The following is a 19,196-nucleotide window of genomic DNA, read 5'->3' as shown; positions in this document are numbered from 1 at the left end:
AGCTCTTCTCCAAGATGTCAGCCCCTAACTAGCCTGTACTGGTGAATACAGTTATTCCTCCCCATGTGCAATGCTCTACACTTGCTCTTGCTCAAGTTGCTCTCTGCCCAACTCTCCTATCTGTTCAGGTCTCGCTGAATGGCAGCACTGCCTTTTGCTCTGTCAGCCACTTCTCCCAGCTTTGAAACATCAGCAACCTTGCGGAAGGTGAACTTTATCCCTTCTTTCAGGTAGCTGATAAAGGTGCTGAAGATGACTGGACCCAGCACTGACCCCTGGGGAACACAACTATTTACAGGCCTCCAACCAGGCTCTATACCATCAGTCATGATTCTCTGAATTCTATGAGTCAACCAGTTCTCAATCCACTTCACTGTCCCACTCATCTATCCCACATTTCCAACTCATCTTTAAAAGGCTGTTGTAGGAAATAGTGTCAGAAGCCTCGCTGAGGCAAGGTACTCATCTCCCCTCATTTACCAAAACTGTGATGATATCATAGAAGGCTACTGAAGTAGGTGAGCATAAATTCCCGTTGGTGATCATGTGTTGTCTGCATCTGATCACATTCTTTTTTTCCAACTGTTTGGAGATGGCATCCAGAATAAGTTGATCCATGACCTTTCCAGGATAAAGGTGAGGCTGGCTAGCCTGTATTTGCAAAGATGACAGAGAACAGTTTAGCAGTCACTTCTGCCAGCTCTATCAGCACTTGTGCGTGAAACCCATTGGGGCCCATGGATCTGTGGGCATTATTTTTGCCTGAACAGTCTTTCACAAGCTCCTCCTTAGCCAAGGGGAAGTTATTCTTCCACCAGACTCTACCCACCCTTCATTTATAACAATCACAGAATTGAAAATTAGGTTGCTTGATTTTGATTTTGTGGATATGTGTACCAACTAAAAACATGCAAGAAAACTCTCTTTGATTTATTTTTTTTTTTTTATTCATAACTATTTTTAATCCAAAAAGACAAAAAGCAGTGTTCTTCACAGACAAATTAAGTTTTTACTATTTCTTCATAGGCTAGGATCAAACAACACAAATACATTAATAAATTTGCCAAGAGGGCACATAACTTCCGTGCTTCAGTCTAATGTGACTCACTAGGAACAAAATTATAAGTAACCAGTCAACAGTTAACAGCAAATATCCTTCCACTTCTTGTAGCCAAAGAAAACTAAGAACATGGTTTTTCTTCTCCCTTGCTCAAAAACAAACGTTACACCCATAAAACTGTACTAATTTAAGATACACACGTTTGATTCTATGTAAGAATACTATTTCACAGAATCACAGAATATTCTGCATTCAAAAGGACCCATAAGGATTTCAAATGGTTTCTTTTAACACAGAGTAACTGTTGATATAATAGGTAGGTAGGTAATACATGACCCTTCCAACCCTTCCAATTGTCTGATTCTGTGAAATCAGTTAAGATGCTCTACTGTTACTGTTCTTCATGCTTAATTTATTTAACTAAGCTAGAAACAAGTGGACTAAACTTCTTGGATAAAACAAGAAGGCATTGCTCCTGGTCCATGCTCTTCTCATAGACAACGAAAGAAGTAAGCAAAGAAACCGTATCTCTGAAAGCAGAAAAGAAGGAGATGACTTGCAACCACAGTCCTCTCTCTTTAGGAAATTTGGACCTCAAATAGGAGTTTCCTTATAACTTGCCCTACTTTGTCTGCATGAAAAAAAAAAAAAAAAAGATTTTCTGAGCAATAACCTCATGGAAAATAGGCTGACAGAAACTTCTGTGCCGTACCTGCTGATGGAGACCTGCTATTGGCATTGTACATTGCAGAGAACACTGTCCTGTGAAAGCTGCAGCAGTGTTAAATAATCGTTTAACAAACATGAAGGGAGCTTTATTTTGGAAATGTTTTCAAAAAGAATTAACAAGTTCAGGAAACACTGCTGATTTCCTGAGAACATGGAATGCATTCACCATGAATCATTAACTCTCGCTTGAGATCATCGTTAGCCACATAAAAGCAGAATTATAGAACAAAACATTTTAGAAACAACTTACCAACCAAACAATTGGATAAAATTGCTCATAAAGCCATGAGTAATCTGGGAGAAAAATGGATCTGCAGACAGATAAATAAGGAGATGAGTAAACTGCTTTAAATGACATAGGTCTCTTGTAAAAGAAGGAGCTCAGAACAGAGTTTTCAGACATCTTTAATATTGTTTTGTCCTCACAGTTTACATTTCTAAACAGCACGGGGGAAAGACAAAGTTATGGGATATCCTCAAGAAGGAGATTTTTCTTTTACCCTTGCTAACCTGAAACACAAGACTTTCATGAAAGGCTGACGCCCAAATAAAGATCTTATTCAATGACTGGATTAGAGACAACACTGAAAACCTAAACTTCCACTGCTAGTTTTTGGAGAAGTTCATTCAACAGCTTCACAGTCCTTTGGTTTTCTCCTACATTATGTTTAATTCTGTATGCAGTACGGACAAGAAGGCTACAGACTTCCTTGCTCATGTCAGTTGTCTCAGTAATCTGAAGGAAAACAGAGAAATGAGAAATAATACAATTAATTTATTAAGTGCAATTTATTCTCTATTAATATCAGCAACATAACCACAGATCTATCCCTTATAGCTGAACACATAAGATCATCTGAAAATAAAAACTGAGCTCGTAAGTAAGCTTCATTTTGTTCAAGCAGACTGTTTTGACACAGCTTGAATGAATTCAGCATCTATGAGACATCTAAGGTTCTCTAAAACTAAAGTGAAATAGAACAATATATCAGAAAGGTTTTAAACAGAAATAAATAGACAGACAGTACAACCATTTAGGAGTTATCTCCTTGGAAAGCAAAGCATGTTAAACTCTTGATGGGTTTAGGGAGACATTTCAATTCTATAATGTTTCAAAAAGTAAAAATATATCCCTCTGCCAGACAACGACAAAATACCACAGACGGACCCAAAGGCATAATTTTTGCAGATTTGCTGGCTTAATCTCAAATTTTACAAAGTTAACCAAAGTCACTGCCATGCAGCACAATTTGGTGCTGTGTGTGGCTTGGGGTGCCTTAATATAAGAAATACATAAAACTATCAGAGAGAATAAGTATAGACATCCATTAGTTTCAAGATTCTGCACTGAGAATTTCTGCAGCCTTACTGTTAGAACAGAATGTTTTCCAGTGAGATCTTGCCGAGATGCTTCAAGAAGGAAAACAGTTTGATTGTAGCTGAAATAAAAAGCTGCTCTGAAAGTAATGCCTCCTCTTTAATGTTGGCCCACAATGGCAGAGGAGGATGTTGATGGTATAGCAATAGCGGTTGGACCTTCCAACCAACATTTGATTACATTTTGGTGCTGTGCAACAGTTGTTTGCTGAGGTGAAGTCTGACATGGAAGTATGTATGAAGCAAAAGTCTGTCTCCAAATTCCTCCACACAGAAACCAATCAACACCCTGACATTCATGCTGAATAAGCATCCAAACAGTGAATGTAGCACAGTGATGCAGTGGGTGGTGTGTCTCAGCAGTGGTGACAGTGACATGAAAGATAAACCACATTTTGTACAGCTATCATGCCATGAAATGAAGAGCACCACAATCAGCTCATCATTGGTGGGTGGGCTTTGCAGGAAACTGTATACAGATCTAAGCATCAGTTTCAGTGCATTGGAAATGATGATAAGAATGCTGAGATATAGCAAAGCTTGTACCAGGTTAGTCCCTGAATACTCGCACATGGACAAAAAGAACACTGCATAAACCAATACAATGCTAAAGGTGACAGTTTCCTGAATCTCATCATGACTGGTGATGAGATGTGGTGTCACCACTACAAGCCAGAGTCAAAACAGCATTTTCTGCAGTGGCAACACGTCAATTCCTCACTGAAGTAAAAGCTGAAGAGGCACTTTACCTCAGCAATATGCACTGTCTTTTGGGACAGGAATGGGTTGATCATCCTGGATCGCCTGGAACCCCAACAAACCATCAGTTCTAACTGCTTACCAGGGTGAAGGCTCAAACTTCCAGAATTAGACTGGAAAAGAAGACAACCTTTCTCTTGTTAACACGATGTGGCCAGGCCCCATACCAGTTTGAAGACCATGGAGCACAGTGTCAATCTTGGCTGGACTGTCACACCTACCACACAGTCCAGATTTGGGGCTTTCTGATTTCCATATGTTTAGGCCAATGAAAGATAGACTGTGTAGGCAACATTTTCCTAGCAACGATGCCATCATAGCAGCAGTGGAACAGTGGGTCACATCTGTTAGTGCAGATTTTTATGAGCATGGCTTGCGGACTTGTTCACTCCCAGAGAAAATGCACAGGTAACTGGTGACTATACTGAAAATAGTGCTTTGTAGGTTAAGAATTTGCTTAATCAAATAGTGTTATTGTGTTCTGTTGAAGTTTCCATGGAATTAAATAGACATGTCTTTCAGAGCGATCTATGCAGATTATATAGCATGTTAGCTATTGTTTTTGTAGTCAGATCTTCTTCAGTCCTCCTTCATAAGATGTAGAATATTAAATCTGAGTTTGTAAGACAGGTATGTTTTACTTAAACATGGGGGGGGGAAGGCATGGGGGGGAAAGAAAACAAATGATCAGCACTTACATGGGAAATTAATTCCTGGGCAATCATATGTCCTCCAGAAGAAAAGAGTAAAAAGTTGGTAAGAAGATGTATTATAAGACACTGGGTATGACATCGTTCTGTATCAGCTATATTGTTTAAAGGAGCCTGCAGATCTCCAAATGAAAGGACAGGACGGTTGTAAAGCATCATTAGATGACTGTAGACTGCTTGAGATTCTACCTGTAAGGAACAATTTCAAAGCATGCAGGATCAGGGAAGAGTAAAGGTCATCTATATATTTTTCCCACAGATTTATTCACTAATAGGAAAGTGAATACTTGGCAGAAATACTCAAACATTAAAAAAGTCTGCCTTTAGGCAGAAAGGCAAACAGGGAAGGAAGGGCAGTATGCACATTTCTTTCATACTGATTCATACACACAAATGTGGGCAGAATGGATTTGTTAACTTTCCTTACTCTTTGAAACTAAGCAAGGAGGGCACAAAGCCAGAATCTGACTTTTTTTAATAATAAAAGGAAATAGAGAAACTCCCTGAGTAGAACACAGTCAGATTTTTGCATTGTGGGAAAAAGAACAAAGGATCCTCAAGGACTCATTTCAGCATTGCTGCTAAAATCAATTAAATCCCCATGCAATCTGACCACAACTGATAAAACATTCTGTAAGAATGCCATTTTTTCCATCTTCCTGTGTTGTTTGCAAATTATGTTTTTACCCTTTGAGTTAGCCAAAAAAAACTAATTTTTACTGGGTATAAAAAACAGATGAGTTTGTCTCCTACACAACATAAAAAGAACTAACTTAACATTTTGTTCACTCTATCTGAACTGAATAAATGATAAGTAAATAAACAGATAAAACACTTAACCTACAAACATGTAAGTGCAGTGACCAGGGAAAAAATATAACACTACAAACTCAAAAGGACAGCTATTTCTCAACCATGTTCAAAAAGACAACTTGTTTCAGTCAGTTACCTGACCTCATTTTTTTTCCATCCCTTCTCCTTTAACATAAAATAGTCTGAAAAATCAATAATAAAAAAGCAAATACCTAACTTAAGGCATAGGCTTAGCATTAACTGTAGGAATATGTGTCAAGTAGCCTAGCCTGTGGAAAATAATTTTTTTCACTGTAAGTAACCCAAGAAAAGATCACACTGAACTGAAATATGAGTAACTGCATGCAATCTCAGTTGAAAAGCTTTTTTCTCATTGAAGTTTGTCATACAATGATTGAAAATAACAAACTGATAGAGCAAGGGACACATAGGAAGAAGGTTTTATATATGGGACAATGTGATTTCATTCTGAGGTGCTGGAACTGAAAAATGCTGCATATATAGATATGAGCACATACAACGTCTTTGGATTTACTCAGCTATATTTACTGCTTGGATACTGAGTACTGTCCCAAAAGTACATTCTAAAACTCTGGTTTCTTTACTCCACTGTACCTCTAGCCTAAGTTAACTAATATTCTACCTCTGACCCTGGAGCAATAGAAATTAAAGAGAAAAAAATTAAAAAGTGATTAATATGTGAACTTGCATATACAGTAGGGGGAGGGAAGGAAACAAAATACTACAAAATGTGTTGGATAGTTAGATGTAAAATGAAAGCATAATGTTTTACGAGTGTGATGTACTAAACTGAATTTTTAAATCAAATCTGTTTTTGAACTAAGAAAGACTAAATACTACTGTCAGATTTTGAAACTTGGCTTTGTAGATCCGATCGCTCAGGCTAGTTCAGACTTGCTAACAGGTCTCAGTTCAAGACTTCATGCATTTACAGGCACACAGAGATGCACACCAGTCTATGCAGTACAAGGACTGAAGTTCTGACACTGCTTCATTCTGTTAGAGATTTAATGTGGGAATGTAATATATGTATGTACATATGTAGCATGTATCTCTTCGCTGATTTTTGACACATATATAAGATAAATCAGAGTAGATGAATGAGGTTGGGATGCAGGGATTTGGTGATGATTATCTTCAACTGCTGCTGTGAATTTTCTTGTGTTTCCTTCTCAGAAGAAGCCATTGTACAAGAGCGCAAAATTCTGTCACTCCCAGAGCAGTTTTATTTCCAATTAAAATAATTTACATTATTTTAAAAGATAAAAATTGCTAATCTGTATGTCTTTAAACAGTGGAATAAGTTTTCTAGATGTCACCAAGAAAATTCACAGGAATTAGTTCTCCACTTCTCCACTGCAATACGGATCCCAGGAGACCTTGCAAAACCAGTACCTTATTCATAGCTGATCTTTCATTTTTCTGTTGTATACTCTTTATTTTATAGCAATGAGATATTAGCAGACTACCAACCGATTATTGCTGATTATTATTACATTACCCACCATTGTTTGAGTCCTTTGTTGGTTTTCATTCTGAGGGCAGTAGTAAAATGCCAACAGCCACAGCAAAGCATCAGGGACTACAGGTGCTTTCATTAATTGCTCTGCTGCAATATCCACCCATTCTCCAAAACAAGCAACCAAAAACCAGATTTCATAAAGGTCAGCAAAAGAGCTGGAAAATGAAAATAATGCACTTAAGTATTTTGTAAAACACCCTGCAAATTTGTAGTTTAACTGCAAAGTGCACTGACATGAAAATATAGTTATAGATAACATTTTACCTGCTAAACAGATTCATTTACTCTATCTGCAGACAAGTAGAAGATACACTCATTGCTATTAACACATTAATCTTCCCATAAAACAGAGTATCTCTGACACCAGTTTCTGATGTATAGCAGTGACAAAATATTATGAATTAAAATATACACCATAAATTATTCTTACCTTAAGCTTTCCAGTCTAAGGACTACGCTTTATTTAAATCACAATTTAAATACTACATTCTAATGTACTGTTGTCTTGCTTGGGATTTCAATTTCACTGTCTTGTTTACACAGCATATATTTTTGGTAGATTATGGGGAAGTATATTTAGGTGAAGTAAGAATAAAGTTTTTAAGGATAGCCATTTCCTAACTTAAAATTCAGTTTGAAGATGCTTACAATCTGGGCTATTGCAGAAAGGAAAAGAAATACCTGAATGGGCCACAGCTCATCTCTACGCTCTCTCACATACTCATCTAATGCAAAGTTAGATCATTTTCATCACAATTGATCCAACTAATGAAGAGACAGAAGATAGTGATGCAAACCGAAGGTGGGCTTCTCATAAGCAAAAAAGTTAAACATGGCATGGAAGAAGGAACAGAGAGCTGTAATCAGCTGTACAGAGCCTAGCTGGAGGCCTGTAGCTAGCTGTACTGGGTCTGGTCTTATTCAACATTTACATCAATGGCATGGATGAAGGGATAGAGTACATTCTGCTGCCTAAAGGGATAGAGTACATTCTGCTGCCATTGAGTAAGACCTGAACAGATGGGAGGGTTGGACAAAGAGAAACTTGATAGGTTTCAACAAGAGCAAGTGTAGAGTCCACAAAAATGATGAGGGGCCTGGAGCATCTGCCTTATGAGGTCTCATCAGTGCTTATAAATATGAATAAAGCATCTAAATGGCAGGAGTCAAGTGGATGGTCCAGGCTTTTTTTCAGTGGTGTGCAGCAATAGAACAAGGGGACAACAAGTGGAAACTGGAACACAGCAAGTTTGAAGCAAACATGAGGAGAAACTTCTTCACTGCAGGAGTGACAGAGCACTGAAACAGGCTGCCCAGATGGGCTGTGGAGTCTCCTTTTCTGGTGATGCTCAATACCTGTCTAGACGCTTTTCTGTGTAACCTACTGTAAGGATCCTGCTTAAGCAGAGGGTTGGGCAGGATGATTTCCAGAGGTCCTTTCCAACCCCTACGATTCTTTGATTCTGTGACAAAGAGGTCAGCTGAAAGGTTCCTGGAAATTTAAAGCTGTTTAATGTTCTTTTGGAATGCTCACTCTTGAATCACATCTAAACAGACTTATCATTTTTTCCTTCTTTCCACATATTTCTGGAACATCTACTATCAAAGCAGAATTCACCTAAGCAAACAAAATCATTCATTACAGGAACTATTTAGAAAATAAACACCAAAGGGCAACAGGTCAGAAACATGGAGTGTCAGCTCAAAGAGCAATATAACAAAGACTGAAATAGTCTTTCAGTCTTATCTTCGTGAATAAAAAGTTTGGATGTCAGTACAGGCCTTCAGAAACTCAGTACATCCTCATTCATGAATCAAGCCATATCCAAAAGGCTCACAACAGGCTCTTTCCAAAACTAGCTGTGTTTTCAGTGGAAGTGTTCTGCTACACCAAAAAAAAAAACACCCCCCCCCCCCCCCAAAAAAAAAAAAAAAAAAACAAAACAAAAAAAAAAACCAAAAACAAACAAACAAACAAACAAAAAAAACCCAAAAACAATGGGGAAGCATCAGATTTAGATTCCAACCAATATTCTCATCTCCCTCTCCTCCAGTTCATAACATGGGCTCTGTTTTTCCATCTGATGATCTTTTCCATGTGTATTCTCACAGTACTTTTTCAGGACTTGTCATGCTTTAATGAGCCAAAACTGTCTACTTATAAGTATTTAGGATACTGCATCCTAAAGACAAAGAACAGGTAATGGCGTTGCTAACAAAAAGTTCTGATTGATAACTCTGCATTGGCACTCTTTGGACTTGACAATGGCTTTTGAAAGTCCTGTTTAAACAGAATTGATATACAATCCTGAATCAGTTTTAAAGATTCATGGGAGAAATGGCATAGTAGGCAGGCAAGTACCTCTTTTTAAACTCAGGTATATTGGCCAGATGTATGGATGCTACAAAGTTCTCGTTTGGTAAGTAACTCAAGTGCTAAACTTTATAACAAAGCTAAATTTGGCAGAAGAATATAGACTTAATGAAATATAGTCATCTGAGATAACTTCAGCTGACATGACTTTTCACAAATACATTCAAATGACAAAAAGCTAGAAATACTGCTTACCTAACATCCGTATCTTCTACTATAGATTTGAGTGTATTTGAAATGTGTTTCAAATGCTGCAGCCATTGTGTAGGTGGCAATTCTGAGAAGGGAGAATGAAAATAAAAGTCTGAGAAGATAGCTTTTCACTTTTTAATTTGAAAAGATTCTGTCCAGCTAGAAAATAACAATAAAATTGAATGCATTAAGATATCAGTAAAGCTTTTGCTTTATTTTTATTCATTTATCATCAATGAGTTAAAATATCCTCTTAAAACTTTCCAGTTTTCAACAATAATTGTATTTGTGGTTCACAGAACAATTCATTGACATTGCCATGTGAGAAATTACAATTAGGGATACTCTTTGAATAAGGCTGATGTAAATTCTTGTGTAAATTCTACCTCAATATTAAAATACTGTGAGTAGAGCAGAAGTTATTGCTTGTGAAAAACTGCACAACACTGAATTGTATTTTGTAATTCATTTAAACGGAAAATCTAAAAAAACATATATATAAGAAAATTAAGTTTGCAGAATCTAAACAGCAGAACTCAAGCTTCTCTTGTTCAGAGACAAACAACAAGGCAATACAGTATTTTTGTACATATATGGCATATAATCATAATTAATAGTATTATACCTTATGCCTTATAGACTCTTTCATATCTTGTCTTAATTCCTAATATCATAGTTTTTATGCAAAAAATAACGCACTCTTTCTTTGTTATTCTTGTATAGTTTTCTTTACAGTTATATCTGTGTTATAGTAATATTTAGATATTTCTATTATAAAATGCAAAAAAAGAACATTATTTAAATTGCTTCATCAAAACACCCAGTTTAGGAAATGGCAAAATTTAGTCCTTTTAGAAGTTATTTTAACACTTATAAAGACAATGCAAGTTAGATAATGCTGCAGATGTGTCCTGAAGAAACTTACCAAAAGGGCATCTTAGTAAAGCTATTACAAGAGGCTGGTGGTGGTGAGGGAAGTAGGCCTTCAGAGGAAATTTATGCTAAGATGAAAAAAAAAAATTATTTTAAGAGCTTTCTGGTCAGATTTCAAAACAAGCCTATAGCAAACAATCTCATCCAATATAGTAACTAGCAACACAGTCTGAAGCAAGAGAACACAGAAGTACATTTTCTACGTATTTTTCTTCTATGCTTAAAATTAAGATTTTATACAAAGAAGAAAAAGAGATACCTATGAAAAGCTTTAGCATTAAAAATTATTTATGGATTGCTTATAGATTTTTTTAAAATAAATTTATTTAAAATGAATTTAAAGTGTGAATAAAATTACACCTTAATATTAAGATATTAAGATATAGCCCAATAACATTAGTACTGTTTTTCCTGCAGTCAGAAATGTCTTCATTCTTAATACACAGAGGCCAAAATAGATACTAGTACAGTTTCACTTTTCTCTGTATATAAGGGTGTAATGTAGATTACTGCTTTTTGTTTAAAAATGGAAAAGTAAAATTCTTATGATGTGACTCAGAACAAGGTTAGGGCAGTTGTAGAAAACAAACCAGTCCTCTGTTTATCTGAATGTTTGCAATTCAGATGATGTGCAAATAGCTACTTGTGTAATCATTAGATTAACAGCATCATACCTTTAATTTTTTTGTTCTGTAAGCATCCACTACAGGCATGTCCAAGGTACAGCATAAATGTGCAAGTACAGGATGAACTCCATTTGAGGTGGACTGAAACCTGGCTGAATGCCCAGACCCAGAGGGTGGTGATGACTGTCACATCAAGCTGGAAGCCAAAACCAGCAGTGAACCCTAGTGGTCTGTACTAGGTTTGATCCAGTTCAACACCTTCATTAACAATGTGAATGATGGGACAGTGTGCAACACAAGGTTTATTTGATGACATAAAAGTGGAAGGACACAGCAGAGGGACATGCCTCCATCCGGAGATGGCAGAAATGGAGAATGGGGCCAAAAGGAACCTCATGAAGTTCATCAAGGAAAAGTGCAAAGTCCTGTCACTTTAGAGAGGAACAACCTGAGGCACCAGGACATGCTGGGTGCCACCCAGATGGAAAGCAGCTCTGCAAAGAAGGATCCAGGGTTCCAGTGAACACCAAGTTGAACATGACTGGGTGGCCCTGTCACTAAGAAGGCTAACAATATTCTTAGCTGCTCCTGGAGCACAGTGTCCAGTTCTGGGCCCCACAGTAAAAGAGGGACCTTGAGATACTGGAACAAGACCAGTGTAAGACCACCAAAGGTGATCGAGGGACTGGAGCACCTTCCTTATGACTGATGCTGACTGATCATCGTGGAAAACACTCAGGGGATCTCAGAATCATAAAATATATTGAGTTGGAAGGGACCCATAAGGATCATCAAGTCCATCTTCTGGTTTCACACAGCACCACCCAAAATTCAAAGAGTATATCTGAAAAAGGTGTCCAAATGTCCATCAGCTTGGGGCTCTGCCCACCACCCTCTGGTGCAGACCGTGTCCCCAACCCCCAGCTGCCCCTCCCCTGTCACAGCTCCATGCCGTTCCCTCGGGCCCTATCACTACCACAGAGAGCAGAGCTCAGCGCTGCCCCTCCGTTCCCTGTGAGGAGCTGCAGCTGCCATGAGGCCCCCTCTCAGCCTGCCCTGCTCTGGGTAGGACAGACCTAGGGACCTCAGCTGCTCCTCACATGCCTTGCCCTCAGACCCTTCACCATCTTCACAGTTCTCCTCTGGACACTTTCTACAGTTTTATGTCCCTTTTCTGATGTGGCACCCAAAGCTGCACCCAGTGCTGGAGGTGAGACCAAAATGCACAGAGCAGAGAAGGACAATCTCTCCCCTCACCCACTGGGAATGCTGGGCCTGGTGCATTCCAGGGTACAGGTGTCCCTTTGGGCTGCCAGGGCACACTGCTGGCTTAGATTCAACTTTATCCATGTCTACAAACACCTGATGGGAAGGCACAAAGAAGACTGGTTTGGGCTCTTTGCTGTGGAACCCAGTGTCAGGTTAAGAGGCAATGGGCACAAACTGGAACATAAGTGGGTTTCTCTGAACATTAAGAAACACTTTGTCACTATAAAGGTAACTGATCATTGACACAGTTTGCTCAGACAGGCAGTGGAATTTCTGTCCTTGGAGATATTATAAGCAGTTTGGACACGGACTTATGCAAACCTGCTCATAGGTGGCTCTATATGAACAAAGGCTTTGGGTACAGATGACTTCTAGAGGTCCCTTCCAACTCCAGCTATTTTGTGATTTAAGTGTCCATAGCTTAGAACTGGCTACTTCGTTTTGGAGTAAGAGCAAAGCCAGTAAAATAGATCAACTCTTGAAATACCTCTGTATTTCAGATCATCATCATCATCATCATCATCATCATCATCAGATCCCACATCAGTGGGAATATGGACCATAGAATGTGACACCTTTCTAAACCCAATGAAGACTACATTCAGTTTGGGAAAATGTGTGAAATACATGTATGTACCTTATAAATAAACAGAATGACCCTTTCCCTCTCTAACTTTTTTTAATTATTTTGTTGTTGTTGTTTTTGTTCTGTAAGAAGTAATAAATTGAAATTATAGCACAGTAATATACACAGTAATCTTAGCCAGTGTATCATAACTATGGTAAATCTAGAAGTCTACTTATAAGTTGGAATTAGGTTAATTAAAAATTAATAATCCCTATATTAAAGTATGCATGCATGAAGTCAATTAGCTTGAATCAAAAATCCCATTGAAAAAGCAGCCCTTGACACAGTTAATTAGTAGCCAAGACAACCAACAGCATAAGTTACATATGAAAACAGTATTGTAAGGTAGTGAAAATAAGTTTCAGCAAAGAAAAATATTTTTTTGCTTCCTATAGTACATACACAGTAGTTTAGGCAGATATTCTCTTACATAAGCCATCACAAATTGCCAAACAAGGCACTAAGGGACAGAATTAGACTCATAAAATGATAGAACTGATCAGGTTGGAAAAGATCTTCAAGATCAACAAGTCCAACCACAGCCCTAGTACCCTATCTCTAACAACTTAAACTTGTTTAGATGTGGCTGATTATACTAATTGCCGTGATGTAAAGCAGGAGATAAAAGTTGAAGAGTGTCATAAAATATTTATCTAGCTATCTAAAACAACATTCCAAGGTGAAAACTACTTGCAGTCCTAATAGAAAACAACTCTGGAAGAAAAAAAAAAAATGTTCCCATTAAATAAAAACATGAGCTTTAAGTTCATAAATTTGTAACTAACCTTACCCAAAATCCTTATGCTAGCCCTTGCTACTATCACAAACTTGAAAGAAATCTTCTTCTACAAAGCCGGAAGAAGATCATCCCAACAGTGGATCCCAGTATAGTCTACAAAGTTTTTAGAAAAAACAGCAAATTCTGACAGTGCCAGATAGGAAAAGGGAATCATTCTGCTATCTTCCAAACCTGTGCAGCTGTCAGACATGACTTCAAAACACTTTTTTGGACAATTCTATTCCCATAGCCCTTTTTCAATTAAGTGTACTCCAATATGACCTTCAGATGACCTAGCCACAATTTTTTTCATCCTCTGTCATTAACAGTTTAACAAATCTCGAAAGAAAAGTTAAAGGAGGAAATTATGCCATTGACAGACATCCAGAAAAGAGGATGGACAAAGATGGGTGCCATATATATATATGCAATTTTAGTAAAACAAAAAATACAAAGATATTTAAATCAAGATTAGGAAGTAATCTGCCTGCATATTTTTGTCCCAACTTTAAGATAACTTCACGGTTCATTCAGAAACTGTGAAACAAGGGATTTTAAATCCTAATATTGAAGAAAGCATCTTAACTAAAGCCTCATAAATTAAACTGGAAAAGATTCAAGTAGAGGAAACATTTAAGACCACTTTCAGAGAAATAGGCAATAACCCACATTGTAATGTCAGTAGATGAAGGACTTTTTACCATGAAGCAAACATGAAGCAAACACATCACCTGCACAACAGGATTAGCCCTTGGGTGTCTGGTGGGTGTGGGATCTTTACTTGTTTTCTCCACCCAGTCACCCACACCTGAGGCTACACAATGTGCTGCTGCTATATGCAACCAGGGTGGCATGAAATTAACGTGTACAGCACCTACATATTAAGCAAGACAGCTGCAGTTTCATCCTTAAGTCATATTGCCTGAAGATAGAAGATGATAGATTCAGTCACAATGGTAATTAAAGGTCAATACATCACATGTTCCCACGTGGAGGCCCCAAATTTTCTTAACTACCATCTCCCCAAGAAGTTGCAAAACTCAAAGGAATGGAAAATATTCATAAGTCTAAAACAAAAAGTATTAAATGATAATTTCCAAACTTACAACATAGACAATGGAGGTAGAAGCAAACTAAATAAACAACTTGATTAGCATTTGAGGTGACAGTGTGATCTAAGAAACTAACAAGAATTTTGTTACCTAGAAACAGAACAAAACCTTTTTGTGACTCCTATTTTAAACTTTAAAAGTGAGAAGCTGAACCTGCTGTTGGTTTAAGTCATACATATGAAAAATAATCTACTTAATTCAGTTCAGTGTGAACAACCTAAAAGCCTGTGCAAAAGAAAAGATGCTGAGCTGGGAACTTTGAAGCTTTAAACTGAGGAGACTTTTCTGAGTGGCCACTATTAAAGGCCAGGAATTGGACAGGGATGCAAAGAGCAGACAACAGAGTGGACTGGAGATAGGATTGGGGTTATTGCATCTATATGTTTTGTTTATTCTCAAGAACTCTGCTACTGCAGAAGAAAAACACTACAGTTTTAGTCTTTTCTGTCAGAGATGCGTGACAAAAATCATACCAGCACACTGTAACAATTTAACTGCTGCTGAGAAAATTATAGTTTAGGTTGCGGAATTATTCCAGGATAAGTTCAGGTAAATTTCTCTGGAACACTGGTTCCACACTGTATTTCTATTTACAGGCAAAAAAAATCTGAACTAAAACTTAGCATACATGTACAACCATGGGGGACAGTGTTATTAAACTCATATTCAGTGACTGGTCATACTAGTAGAATTGTTGTTTTCATGCAAAATTTTGTATCTTCTCACTGAAAAGAAACATTAAGTAGAAGATCTTGACTAACCTGCTTGTTTTCATTCTGCTGAACCTGAATGAAGAGCTGTATAAATACTTGTATTATGGTCATAACTTCAGGAGCTCCATCAGTTTCCAAAAGTGCACTCCTAAAATTGAAAAGTTAGATTATGACAGAGATTAGATAATTTGTCTGCCAACTATAGCAGTGCTAATGAAAGGAAGAAAAGAAAAAGGTACAGTCTTTCCCTTCTCTAGTTTCAACCTGTGCCTGAGCTCACCACGTTTCTTATGCCAGAAGTATCAACCCCACAATGGGTTTTGTTCTTTTTTAAAAAGAATTATAGGCAACCTCTACAAATATTCTGGATTTATTTTGTATACAAACAGACGCATATAATTTGCCCAAATAATAAATCAAAAAAGTATAAAATTAAAAATCAGACTTTCATATCTTTGTTAGGTACAACTGGTATCAGAACAGTTCGTTGACTGCAACTATTCCCACACCTACAGCTAAGCATATGAAAGTGCTTTGAGGGAAGGCATTCACAGCCATGTCAGAGTGAAATTACAATCTCCTGGAATATTCTACCTTGAGCATAAAGTACACATATATAAGTCTTGACTTAAATTGTCAAGTAGTGCACTCGTAATGTAGTCAGGGGAAAGAAGAAAAAAGTTGCTCATCAAATATAAAAGTTCCACAGATAAAAAATTACAGAAAGAGATCAAATTTTAATATTAAATAATACAGATGCCAGTCAATCATTGTGATTCCTTAGTGAATACCATCAGTAAATCAGCACAAACAAAAATAACTATGTACCAAAGGCATACTAGATCCATAATTACTGCAAATTTCATTACGGACTCCAATTCATGATGCATTCCAAAGTGCTTTTACTGGTGAAATAATCAAATCTATTCTGGAGGTTCAGGAAGGAGAATGCCTTAACTGGCCCTTCCATAAGGCATAATGCAACCAATGCACAAGTGGAAGACAAAATTACATGGGCAGCCAAGAGCAATTTTCATTCTCATCTTTGAACGATGTGGAAAGGTAGGAAAAGAAGTTCAAAGTAAGCTGCCACTGAGATGTCCTAGGTTTGGTTTGGTTTGGTTTGTTTTTTTGTGGGTTTTTGTTGTTGTTGTTGTTAGATTTATTTTTTTTCCATAATGATCAAAAAGATGAGAACAACTAACACACTACTATAATTCAAAAATTTCATAAAACGGTGGGCAATTTAAATATAAGAAAGAGTACACAAACTCAAGCTAGGGTGTATGGAATGGACTATGAAGCTGTACAGAACAAAGCATGCTTCTACTTGGAGAAAAAAAGTTGGGGAAACAAGTTATTATCTGTGAGATAAAACAATTTAGCCCAGTCAGGTAAAGAACAGGAAAAGCTATTAATGAAAGAGATGTAAGTTTTAGATATGAGTTTTAGGGTCACCTAAACTCAGCCCTCAGCCCTCACACACCTCCATACCTTCCAATAAAATAAATTTTATTCCGGGTGTGGATACACAATACAATCTCTAAATAGCATAATACAAAGAGCTTTCTAAATTCCTGGATGTAACTACGTCTGAAACAGTGTGCTCATTTCGAGGCACCATTTGGTAAAAATTGGAAGGATAGCAGAGAAAAGAAAAATGAACACAAACTACAGAAACAAATGGGTCTCCAAAAAGTCTGCAGAGATTTTGTCTCCCTGTACCATAGAGTTCAACCCATGCCGTTTGATGTCTGTTAAAGTTACAAAAATTTTAAAGTGCACTTTTCTTTTGTAAAGTGACTGGTCTCGACTACTCAGAAAATGTTAATGCTGGAACACAGCAATGGAAAGGAATGCTACAGCACTAGCTGTCAAATGGTTCTACTCCACAGAAGAGTAAATTACAGTTTCTAAACGAAACATGCACAGACACACAAATGTCTTTTTTCTTACAAAGAAAAACACAAAAATAGCAAAAAATAGCAAAGATTATGAGTTTCTTCTTAGATTTGATCCAACAACAATGCATCTCAGGCTGATTACCATAGTAGTATACAGTCTTTAAAAGAATGGTAAAATAAGAATACAAGCAAAGAGAAAAATCCACTGAAATTACTAAGGATTAGAAGCCCCCATGTGGTGAACAACATAAATAGCTCCAAAATAACCACAGCACATTCAAAGATAAACTCATTGAACAGGCAAGTCAGTAATTTAGTGCAAATAAAAGCGTATCTGATCTAAATACTGAGGATGATTAATATAATAAAAAAGAGGCAACACTGGTAAGCACAAACATTATAGCTACACTCCATCTGTATGCTGGTGTAAGCCAAGCTATTACAGATCATTTATAGCTTTCGTATCAAAGTAGTATTTCAACCGTGAGTCTCTACTAAACTAGGAAATCAATTCTAGCTTCTAAAGAGTAAAATACAACATAGTCAATTTTATCAATCATTATTATATTCCAGGTTTCAAATAAAGTTCTCAGGACTTCTAACATTTACTATTATTTGCAGTATATTACAGAGCAGGGTACCCTGTAGCACCCAGCTACAGAATATGACACACAGAAATTATAATACGGCATATTTGCATGGAAAAAACAAACAAACAAACAAACAAACAGTGTATGATTCCCACTATATTTTCAAAACTTACTTGAAGATTTCATTAACAATTCTGAAAATGGCAGGATGGCTTGCAGCTTGTGGCTGTTTATGAACAAATGGAAGGAAATTAGTCATTAAGAAGCAGCAACTCAAACAACTGTCACAGCATATTTTATGGCTTAACTCATGGATAAAACTATGCTGCAATTAATAAACTGTAAATCTCAAATGAACTCTTTCTATCAGATTTTCTCAGGATTAGATTCTTCAAAATCACAGATAGTGAGCCACAGCGACACTAAGCAGGCTCAGCAGCAAACAAGTACAACACCCAGGCTACAAACTGTTTATGAAAACAAGCACTAAAAATAGGGAGTGGTAGGAAAAAAAAGAAAAAAAAAGAGGTTATTGCGTGCAATTGCTGGAGGTAAGAGACACAGATAGGTTTACAGAAAGCTTTCCTCTTGCCTTTACAGACAATGCCTTTTGGGTATGCTTAGAGATTCTTGATACACCTTCAGAATTAAATTCCAGAAATTAAATTTATCTCTTTGTCTATAACATTACCACATATATTTTGGTCCAAGACATTTTTTCAGCTATTATGCTCTTCTGTGAATTCCAGAGTTGCTAAGGTAATTATCTCAGTACATCAAATCGTATGTATTTTTTTTTTTAAATCAAGAAAGCTTTTTGTATGCATGGTACTATGACACAAAAGACTATTTAAAGAAAGTTATTTTAAACATGCACTTGTAAACATGCTACTTTCTAATCCCATACTCTTAAATTCTAAGATTTAAGAAAGCTTTTGTACAGCACCAAGATTAAGTAAATATTTGCACACATAGCCTAGTTTAAAAACAAAACAAAACGTAAGAACAAGTAAATGCTTCACATTTCCAAAATTAGCACTGGAAGATCTGATGAGAACATAATTCCTGAACAATTTGGAATGATGC

At 37.0% G+C, this 19,196-nt stretch overlaps 1 protein-coding gene across 1 annotated transcript in view; it reads right to left on the bottom strand.

Moving 5' to 3' along the window:
• Positions 1 to 949: 949 nt before the first annotated feature.
• Positions 950 to 19,196, bottom strand: part of FANCC (FA complementation group C) — a 64,147-nt gene continuing 45,900 nt past the window's right edge. Inside the window, exons 9-15 of the mRNA XM_072359391.1 lie at positions 18,284 to 18,336; positions 15,665 to 15,764; positions 10,483 to 10,558; positions 9,561 to 9,642; positions 6,975 to 7,146; positions 4,624 to 4,824; positions 950 to 2,525 (exon numbers count right to left, since the gene is read on the bottom strand). Of these exons, the coding sequence (XP_072215492.1) occupies positions 2,382 to 2,525; positions 4,624 to 4,824; positions 6,975 to 7,146; positions 9,561 to 9,642; positions 10,483 to 10,558; positions 15,665 to 15,764; positions 18,284 to 18,336 (828 nt within the window). The 3' untranslated portion in view covers positions 950 to 2,381. The remainder of the gene's footprint in view (positions 2,526 to 4,623; positions 4,825 to 6,974; positions 7,147 to 9,560; positions 9,643 to 10,482; positions 10,559 to 15,664; positions 15,765 to 18,283; positions 18,337 to 19,196) is intronic.

The sequence above is a fragment of the Excalfactoria chinensis genome, chromosome Z, assembly GCF_039878825.1.
Source record: "Excalfactoria chinensis isolate bCotChi1 chromosome Z, bCotChi1.hap2, whole genome shotgun sequence".
NCBI classification, from domain to species: domain Eukaryota; kingdom Metazoa; phylum Chordata; class Aves; order Galliformes; family Phasianidae; genus Excalfactoria; species Excalfactoria chinensis.
Note: the sequence above shows the minus strand (reverse complement) of the source record. Positions and strands in the feature narration are given on the sequence as shown.